This window comes from Perkinsus marinus (genome assembly GCF_000006405.1).
Source record: "Perkinsus marinus ATCC 50983 genomic scaffold scf_1104296932410, whole genome shotgun sequence".
Classification (NCBI taxonomy): domain Eukaryota; phylum Perkinsozoa; order Perkinsida; family Perkinsidae; genus Perkinsus; species Perkinsus marinus.
Window position 1 is genome coordinate 174654 of NW_003215453.1, and position 10096 is coordinate 184749.

Sequence of the window (10096 nt, forward strand, 5' to 3'; positions counted from 1 at the left end):
CGAGCTGTGCTGATACAAACACGAACTTATTTCTAACTACATCACTTCTGAGAATTTCTCAGTGCGTAAAAAGAGCGAACATTCTCGCGACCTACTATATCGCATCACACGATTGTAGAATTTATAACAGAAAACAAAACATCATCTCGGACGGCGCGATTCTTAGCTATCACACGGCATGAACCTCTCAATCGGAATAACCTGCAAAAACCGAATAAATTGCGTCACGGCGCCACGAAATTATTACGAGCATTTTTCCCCAGGCTCAACTAACTCCATCGAAATCTCGAACTCACTGCTAAAGAGCTCAACTAAGCGTGTTGATGTCAATGTGAAAATTAATGGGAAATTCTCGTTGGTTTTTTTCCTAATTTAGCTTTGGAAATTCCTGAGCTGAGACATAAATCAAACATATATTTTAATACCACACATGAACCATGACATTTTTATGCAACTTTCACGACTACAATTAAAAAAACATGAAATACTTTCAAAAAACCACCCTACCACAAACGCTACCCTATACTAATTTTACCGCGCGCCACAAAATTACTATCGGTCACAAATGCGCAGAGTATTAATTACCTCATTACATAAAGTCATACCACTCCTCGCCGAGATCATCAATCACCTACATATATCTTCAAGTGCAAGCAAACACCTACAACCAAGTATTGATAACAAATCCAAATCTTGCATTCTTACTCTCACTTGCATTTCCTCAACGGCACCACACCGAAGGCTGTCCCGCAGCCGTTGAATGCAGGTACCTGAAAATAACCAATTTCGCACCCAACATGTAGCTCAGCAGAACAAGTATCTGTGAGTGCAGTTAGCGCTCGCCCTGATGATCGATTACAGAATATTACCAATATCGAAGAATGGGTAGTCGACAAAGCATCGCGCTGCTGGTCACAGCATTGGGCCTGAAATGAATCTTACACTAGACGCAACAAGATACGCTAAGATTCACAATAATAACTCACCTCATCTTATTCGTATCATACCACAATAACAGTAGATATGCATATAACACAATGACGACAATGCTAGTGTATCTTTCAACTTAGCTGATCTGACACTTTCAATCGAAAATTTTCCCTGAAATTCCCTGAAAATTTGAAAATTTTCGCTGACCGATTCAAACTTATAAGCTTTTATCTGTCGCGCTCTCCTCTTCGTTTGAATTTTTCTGCATGTCACAACAGTAAATTTCGAGAGAAAATTACTTCAGAAAAAAGAGGAAAATTACCTTGAAGAGGGAAAATTACCTTAAAGAGGGAAAATTACCCTGGAAAGAGTGGGAAAATTACACTGGAAATGAAGCGGGAAATTACACTGGGAATAAGGGGGAAAATTACCCTGGAAAAAGGGGGAAAATCACCCTGGAGAAAAAAGGGGAAAATTACACTGGAAAAAGCGGGGAAAATAACATTGGAAAAAAAAGGAAAATTACCCTGGAGAAAGGGAAAATTACACTGGAAAAAGCGGGGAAATTAACCTGGGAAAAGTGAAAATTACACTGGAAATAAGGGGGAAAATTATCCTGGAGAAAACAGGGGAAAATAACCCTGGAGAAAAGTGAAAATTTCACTGGGAAAAGCGTAAAAATTACAATGGAAATAAGGGGGAAAATTACCCCCTCCCCCACCTTTCAACCACTATCACCACACCACAGCATCCAAGATATAAACCCAATATAGGAGATGACCACAGTAACTTCAGCCTATCCAAGGCGTACAATCATACGGATTCGTCGTGATTGACACATTTACGGTATCGTGCAAACAACTATAATGCAAATAATTCCGAAAAAAATGAGTTCTTCAATTTCAGGAGTATAACAACAGATTACAGGCAGCTACAGAAACGTGACCGACCGATTCACTTCATCATCATGTGGCTCTTGAAACCTGAGAAACACTTTTTTGCAAGAAGTTTGATTCACACAGCTGCATAATGATCCAGGTAATCTACATAGCCGATCGTGTCACTACTTTCTCTATACTCAAAAACACGACAACAAATGTTCCTAGTATTAGACTTGCATCTACTCATGTGCAACAGTAGTCGTAGCAGATACTGAGTAGACCAGAGGACCAGTACAATACGTATCAACCTGGGGGGAAGGTAGCAAACACTACAAAGACGGCCTCAGGAAACACTATGGGAAAATATGCACGTGGTCAACCACATGTGTTGGTAACAATATGAAAATTCTTAGGAGTTTTTGGGAATTTCTCATAGTGAATTCTATATTAACTTCTATAGTGAGTGAGGAAACCTCTGAGCTCTGTTGAGGAGACAAGGCATAATATAACGCTCGTCCAACAGACTCAGATGAGCTTGCTGGTGACGTAGGGGAGCAGGGTGGGAAAGCATTCACATGGGCAACATGGAAACTGTGGGAAAACTAACTTCTACCCGAATCCGTAAATAAACATGTGAGAAAACTTCTGTACTCGGCAGAGGAAAGCGAACATATATTCCCACATTGTTGTGGAATCCGAAACCGTTGGATATGTCAGGCCAAGACACTCATCTTGCGCACTCGTCGTTGCTGGGCTCACGTTAACCGCGCAGCGTGGGAAGTGATTTTACGGCGCCACGAATCAAAAGCGCACGCCCAGATGATCGATTATGTACCGCTGAACTGCTATTGTACGACTTAAGTAATTGTCTTCGTATTGTTTAACCATGAAAGGTCAGAATTTGCTTATCAAGCCAAACCTCCTAAATCCTCAAGCCGCTGCTCAGGGTGAGGATATCTTGAGGTTGACTTCGTAAGATACAAATGAGGTTCGTTTCAGGCAACGGGCAGTCAACTGGTGAGACCAAGTTTGAAGGTCCTCCGATGGTGAATGAGCCTGTCCAGACGGACTGCTTCCGTGGCCGGGCTTTTCAGAGTGATTCCATGGGTGGAAATTATGCAAAAATGGTAACTCCCTTTCCCATGTTGGACGTCTTCATTTCTGTATCAGATGAAGGAGAAATACGGAGTTAACGTGTCGGTAGCGCCTCTCAGCGGCAACGGAGCTGTTGTGAACTGCCGTGCTCCATCTAAGGACCAAGCTGTGGCGGCCTCGAAAGTCATCTCCAAGGTAAGTGAGGGGGTTGGCAGTGTGGTTGGTGATTTGAAGGAATTATGGTATGCAGATTCTTGCTGGGTTCCACGTGGAACTCATTGAAACGACTGATGAAGTTCTGGACAAGCTCTTTGATACTACTATGAATCCTGACAAGACCATTGAAGAGGTAAATAATATTTCGATTAATTCTCTGTTATCATCACTCACCCTCCCTCCAGATCTATATGCTCGGTCGTGTGTCTCAACTGAAGAACAAGGAGCCTGGTACTACTATTGCTAGGTCCAATCCCGACAACTTTGAGAACTCGCAGGTATAGTGACGTGGGAGAACTCGCGAGGTGGAGGTCTTCTTGTGTAGGTTGGAATCATCGTGGAAGAGTCCGTCAGAAAAGAGCTGCCTCGTATTCGGGGAGATGTGATGGACATTATACGGAAGTGCTCTTACACGACGGAGACGGTTAAGGTTCCTAGGTAAGGAATTGATGATGATGATGGTGTGGTATGGTGAGAGTTGATGTAGGGCGCATACGAAGACTTGGGGTGAGACTACTACGACGAGTTTGAATGATGCTCTCAACGGCGAAGCTATGGTCTTTTTCCGAAGGTGAGTTGGCGTCGGGTGATTTGGTTTGATGGTGGAAGTTGTGGTTGTCTACCTAGAGGTATGCGGTTCAATTCCTAGGGATGTCTTTTTTTCTTGTTAGAGCCCAGACTAAGGATGATGAGAGCTATTTGGACTTGTGGGGGAGCCCTGAGGGGCGCGAGAGGGCTAAGGAACTTGTAAGAAATTGTTTTGATTGTGCATTCCATCTTTGATACAGAGATAGTAAGCTGTGAGTTTACTATTCACTTGTTATTTACCAGAGTGCTGCTGTTGAACGTTTAGTGCGCTGTATCGTTGATCGGACTTTTACATTGTTGATTCGTATGCTTTCGGATCTCTATTACGGGGTGGATTAGTTCGGCTCCCTCTGGTGGGCGTATTTCAACTGAATATGGTCTGTTCTGTGATCAGCTGAAGCAGTTCTATGAGGCAGTGAGCGTATCGGTTCCCGAGGAAGCCGTCCAACCGATGCTGCAGGACAGATGCAAGGTCCTGCAAGATATCCAGGTTAGTCTAGTGGTTAGTTGTTTGGTTCTCCATCCTGGAGGTCGTGAGTTCGATCCTCATCTCTCTATTTTTTCAGAGAGATGCCGCTGTATCGCTGTATTACTCTAAGCCTGACTCGGCCGTCTTCATATACGGACTGAAAAAGAACAAGGATAAGGCTGCTGCTGATTTCAACAAGTAATGGCGATGAGCACTTCGGAGGGTTCTGAAGGTATCATTTGTAGTTTTTTGGATAACCTACACAAGCAGCTCGCGAAATACACAATAAAGCAGATTGAATTGCGATCTGACGAGATGGGCATTCTGATTGGACCTAAGGGCCGAAACATCAGGTGGGTAATCGAAAGGTCCCCGGATCTATCCGTGGCGAGTGGATTTTATACTCTTGTTGTCGTCAGGCGTATCACGGAAGAGTCCCTTTGTCATGACATTCGTGTTGGTGAGGATCAGATTGTAAGTTTGGGAAGTCTCATACCGTAACTCTTCGAATTCGAGATGATTCCCTTCGTTGCGATGGACATTGTATGGTTATCGAAAATTAGTCGGTTCGTGTTTGTGTAGAATTTTCGATGTGAGTGGAGAAGTGGACTCATTCCATCATCAGGTCACTATCACGGGATTGCCCGCGGCGGTTGAGAAGGCTGTTACTATGATCGAGGAGGATCTAAGTAGGTTATATTTTGTCTCTAGAAAGTTATATGTTTACTAAGTACTCTATATGTTAATTTCCGTTTTATACCCTATCTTTATGAAATTGTTGTGATGCAATATTAACATTAAAAATGCCAAGCGATTAAATTCGCTTTTGGGGCCGATTTTGGTAGTAGTTGGAATTTGGTGATCTTAGATGCTAGAAAGGATGTTGTCACTGTACAGTCGCCTGGAAATGAGAAGGAGAACGAGCCAACTCCAGGTGAGAATTATAGTAGTAGTAGTAGTAGTAGTAGTAGTAGTAGTAGTAGTGATTGCAGTGTATGATGCTTTTGTTGTTGTAGAAGCGAAGTCGTTCTTGTTCGCTCGTCGTGAAGGGGGATGGGGAGAGAAAGTAAGAATTGTAGGGTGCCGGGTTTGAACCTGAGATCGTTGGTTTGTGAGCAGGCCCCTGATGTGGCTAAGGAAGAGCCAGTGGATTTGAACTCGACCGATCAGTTCCCGCCACTTGGAGCTCATCCTTCTGGAAAGCCGAAGAAGGCGAAGTTCCGTGGGACTAAAAAGCATTAAGGTGATATATAGTGTCTGAATAGTCTAGTGGTTAGGTTGTTGGCCTCTGATGCGGTCGGTTGTGGGTTCGATCCGAGGATGCTTCATTTCAGGCACTGTGATTGTGGATTGTTTCGAGTACTGTCGTAGCTTGAGAAGATCTGCAGGGGTGCGAACTCGGTCCCTTTACTTTATCCCAACCTTTCCTTTTCTCTGTTGAGGTTGAGTTTGATGTGCTTCAGATAGGATGGCATTCAGGGACTTGGAATGATACCGAGGGGTGCTCATCTCGAATGTTTCACATGTGTTCATATGTAGCACGTGAATGCGATCATATTAGGAAAATTTTCCCACAAATGTTATTTCTCTAAGCTGGGCGTGAATCTCTACAGATCTTGTTGCGGGTTCTCGTGGATGCCTTTGGACAGATCTGTTTGGTGAATTTTGGGTCTGTCATGAAATTTCCTGGCTGAGTTTTTTTGGCGGTCGTCGCGATAGGAAAGAACAAGGCCAACATGTTGGTGACTATGACCTTGGAATTGATGAAGGAGTGATTATTCATTTACGTGGATGGTAGTACTGGCTGGGCACCGTCTGTGGTTAATTGGAGTTATCCATTATAATAGGGAGTAATGGAGTTTCACAACCCGTTTCACGTGAAGTGGCGTAAAACTCGGTGAAAAACGCGATATTATTCGCGGTGAAATGCAGTAGTCGTGAAATATATTTTTCACTAGTGTTTTTCATATCACTAGGGTGAAACTCCACTACACACTACTAGGTCCTCGCGACGAAGGGGCGGAGTTCGCTTAGTCGACGTCTATTGATTCAATCAATGAATTTGACATAGGTCCCGGGTTCGATCCGCGGGTTGGACAGTTTTCTGTCAAAAAATGTTTTCGTGCATATCTCTTTGAGCTGTTGGCGAAATCGAATTTCTCGATTTTTTGCGGAAACCTCGGCACATAGAGGAGTCGTGTGATCCATCTGATGGCATCCTACGCTTTGTAGTTGAGCCAGAATAATTCTGCACGCACGCACAATGCGAAAGAGCCTGTTGTTGCGGTATACGATCCGCCCGCTTCGTTTGCTCCGCAATTTTATATATACATCCTTTTCTTAGTATACTAATATCGCTGTGTTTCCACTGTTTATAATAAGTACTCGTTTTGGATGGAATCGCGATAGCTTATATGAATGCAGTTTCCGATGCGTATGATGGCGTCAATTTTGTAGCCGTGACCCGGCTCCATATGGAAGTGGTTTCCGGTGCGTGTGATGGCGTCAATATTGTAGCCGTGACACGGCTCCATATGGAAGTAGTTTCCGGTGCGTGTGATGGCGTCAATATTGTAGCCGTGACACGGCTCCATCGAAGTTGCGCGATATGTAATCACTGGTTTTACTCGTTTACTGGGGCTTTCCCTTGTTGTGTTATGGAATTTTATAATTATATCGCTAAGGCTAAATTGTAGAAGTCTACGTACAAATTCGGGTAGGAGTGTACAGAAACCAATAAGACTTTCCTCAACTTTCAGAGATGTTACAAATACGTGTAGTGGACTGCGTGTATATTTTTCCACACCGGGTTTTCTACTGAGAGGCACTAGGAAATTACGTCACTTCACTGGAGATGGGTCCGTAGATGTGAGTCTGAGCGCTCGGTCTCGGATCGATCCGAATTTACATCGTAGTTGGAATCAGTAATGTGGTAGTGGTGGAGTAGGGGACAGGGATGAGTGGAGCGATACTTTTTGAGGTGGAGCGTTTTTGTTGGTGTGCATGCGTGCTGTCGTCTTGGATTTCAAGTTGCATGTGGTTAATTGATGAGAATTTGGGTAGACAAGATAGCTTTATACGGTGACCCACAGTCTGTGAGAAGAAGTGTGGGGAGGAATTTAACTCTTGAGAGGCTTTGGCCGTTCGAGTTGGTATATGTTGGTGACGACGCGGAGTAGATGAGGAAGTGGAGCTTGCACGCATGCACAAGGGCGCCGCCGCCGCCTGTTGGTTGTTATGACCTTCAAGAATGATCCAGCAATCGAGGTTCATATGTTGGATCTTCAGGATAGGTCTATTGAGGTTATATGCAGTGTGGGAATATATGGTTGATTATACCGATGGGGAATTTTTATGATTTTTTGGGGGAAAATTGTATTGATCGGATTTAGATTTTCGTATTTTTGGTTTAGAAGTTTGTGCTGTGGTGTTTCATGGATGTGAACGTTTTAACGGCGTGTTTGACAGGACTTTTTTACCCATGTCTGCATATCCATATGAATCGATCGTGCCTAATTATTCTAATTTAGCCAACGAAGACGGCTCTGTGGGGAGGTGAGATTTGGACCTAATTTGCATCTTGTAAGGTCAACCTTTAGATATTCTTCCGAAGTTTCGCGTGCCGGTGGAATTGAAGTTCCAAGTCAGCCGGGTCGAAGTTCCCTATCGGAAGATCCTCACTACTTGTTAGAAGCGGATCGAATGGCGCCGCGGATGTTGACCGAGGTGCGGGTAGGTCACCCACCATTCTGCGCAAGTTCGATCCCTGGTGGGCGCTTTTTTCCCTAATATTCGAAATAATGCATGCCGCGATGATGAATGTGATTTTCTTCTTAGGGTGTGGACGAACCTCAATGGGTAGGGGAACAGTCACAAGATTTAGCGTATAACTTTTTAAGGTTGGTTACTCTAGGTAGTGAGTTCTTAATTTTGTGGCGCGCGCGGTAATTTCCTATCCTCTTCAGCTACTACCGAAGGTCGGCTGGATGCTACTCCTCCAATGGTAGGATGACGTGTCTGGCGGTTGTCATTGTTGGGTTCTTCAGGACGTCAGACCTGGCGCCGCTCCGCTCTTGTGTGACCCGATTTTGAGTAAGTTTTGCAGTGTTGGAGGAGTATATGTTCGCTTTTCTAAGCTGAGCAGACAGAAATTAATGAGAATTTCCTCTCAGAATTCTCGTATTGTTATCAACACGTGTAGTTGACCATGTGCATATCTTCCTCCCCACCCGATTCGTTCGCTCAGGAGCTCCACCGCCAATACGACGAGACTTAACCTCCTCAGAGCTTGGCAGCCGACCGAATTCGGAAGGATCAAGAGAAGTGATAGGAGGCCTCTGTGATGATGGTGTATGATGATGGAATTCAGATCGCTACTGTGGCACCACCGGGATGTCATAGAACTCTAACACTTGGCATGAGGGCACAAGCGGTGGATTTGGATGATCTTGCAAACTTGCGGGAAGATCGGACGACGTTGATGATGAAGAGGGTGCCTCGAAAGTAGGAAACATGGTGTAGTGGTTAGAGGTCGTGGTTGGTAATCGGAAGGTCGTGGGTTCTATCCCTGTAAAGAATCTTTTTAAGTATTAATGATCGAATACTTCAAGTATTGAGTTATCGAATTCTATAACCGAAGTCGTTCTCAAGTAGGTCGTCAGTCTTGCTTCTGAAATTATGAAGGATTTAGATATTCAAACTTCAACGCCCAGTTTATGCCCGATTATCGTTTCGATATTATGTTGTATTTCTATTCATTCAGATATTCATTGGCGCTTCTTCGCGAGGAAATTGCATCTTTCCCAGGCCTCAGTGACAGCTACGATTTGCTGTAATAAAAATGCCCGCCCCTGGATTCGATCCGGGGACCTTTCGCATGACAGGTATCTACCAGCCGATGTGTCCAAGAATGCGAATAGAGGCTATGCATTTATCAATTTGAAATCTATTAGTCACGTATACATCTTTGCAAGCATGCTACAGGTGAGTAGCAACTGTCACACCTGGGGCGCGCGCTTTTTCGTCGCATTCCCGCGGAATTCGCGTGATTCTCGTGCGCTTTCAGAACCATGAGTGGCGACATTACAATGCTTCGCACAGAACTTGCCAACTTCGCTTTTCTCATGTGCAGGGACGAGAAGATACTCTGCAGCATCTAACTCAAGAACGTAAGATGGTCATTTTCGGACCTGTTTTGAATCTTTGTCGGGGAACCTAAAAGATATCTTTGATTTTAGGTCATCCTTTATATACGCTTCAGCAACGGAGGAGACGTCAGAACTACGGAGCGGGGGCTGAACTGGTCTTATTGTAAGAGGTCCCGGGTTCGATCCTCGGTCGCGGCATTTTTCCTTTCATTTAAGACCAGTCGGTTCACAAGACGAATGGGCGGCAGATGAATACCAATTGCCGAACGAGGGTAAGCGGAAAAATTAATGAGAATTTTTTCCCGATTTTTTTTCTGTTTTTCAGACTTTTTTCAGCCCAGTTACAGTACTATGTAGTGGCTTTCGCGCAGAAAGCGTTTTCAAGTCAATTTCATCTACTGAGGCCCTTTCCGTGGCGCTCCTTTACGGGTTGTTGTGTTATTAGTTGTATATCAATTATGGAATTTATATGTTACAATAGGAAAAACTGCGAATGAATATACATGAGCTCATCCAGAGTGATGGTAGAGTGAGGGTAGAAAAGGAGAACTCGATTGAGAGTTAGCAGTGAACTGAGGCGCTTTCCGTGGCGCCCTTTTACACGTTGTTGCGGTATTAGTTTTATCAATGAGGAATTCATAGATACATAAAATTAGTAGTGGAGTTTCTCAGCTGTCATATGAAAATCATATTTCATAAGTTATCGATTAAAAATAAAATGATATTCATTTACGTTAGTTGTATTATCGGTCGCAGAAATATCCACTTCT

The 10096-nt window shown here is 43.9% G+C and overlaps 4 protein-coding genes across 4 annotated transcripts; 3 read left to right on the plus strand and 1 right to left on the minus strand.

Moving 5' to 3' along the window:
- Nucleotides 1–104: 104 nt before the first annotated feature.
- Pmar_PMAR022285 (hypothetical protein) lies at nt 105–1747 on the minus strand (the record flags this gene model as incomplete). The annotated part of the gene is made up of 4 exons (XM_002785502.1): nt 105–201; nt 712–770; nt 870–926; nt 1742–1747. The coding sequence occupies 4 exons, from the start codon at nt 1745–1747 to the stop codon at nt 105–107; spliced, it is 219 nt and encodes a 72-aa protein (XP_002785548.1).
- A 929-nt stretch (nt 1748–2676) lies between these two features.
- On the plus strand, nt 2677–5954 carry Pmar_PMAR022286 (hypothetical protein; the record flags this gene model as incomplete). The annotated part of the gene is made up of 17 exons (XM_002785503.1): nt 2677–2758; nt 2811–2938; nt 2982–3101; nt 3157–3255; nt 3308–3400; nt 3448–3560; nt 3610–3693; nt 3794–3869; nt 4105–4200; nt 4277–4377; nt 4425–4532; nt 4599–4653; nt 4805–4868; nt 5048–5113; nt 5196–5245; nt 5299–5401; nt 5899–5954. The coding sequence occupies exons 1-17, from the start codon at nt 2698–2700 to the stop codon at nt 5952–5954; spliced, it is 1473 nt and encodes a 490-aa protein (XP_002785549.1). The 5' UTR covers nt 2677–2697.
- Nucleotides 5955–7660: 1706 nt separating this feature from the next.
- Nucleotides 7661–8191, plus strand: Pmar_PMAR022287 (hypothetical protein; the record flags this gene model as incomplete). Its single annotated transcript, XM_002785504.1, has 4 exons — nt 7661–7734; nt 7779–7911; nt 8017–8092; nt 8145–8191. 4 exons carry the CDS (start codon nt 7661–7663, stop codon nt 8189–8191), a joined length of 330 nt encoding a protein of 109 aa, XP_002785550.1.
- Nucleotides 8192–8225: 34 nt separating this feature from the next.
- Pmar_PMAR022288 (hypothetical protein) lies at nt 8226–9489 on the plus strand (the record flags this gene model as incomplete). The annotated part of the gene is made up of 7 exons (XM_002785505.1): nt 8226–8271; nt 8426–8502; nt 8549–8682; nt 8942–9010; nt 9063–9162; nt 9311–9347; nt 9417–9489. Coding segments are annotated over 7 exons (536 nt in total), but the record flags the coding sequence as incomplete, so codon positions are not given.
- Nucleotides 9490–10096: the final 607 nt, after the last annotated feature.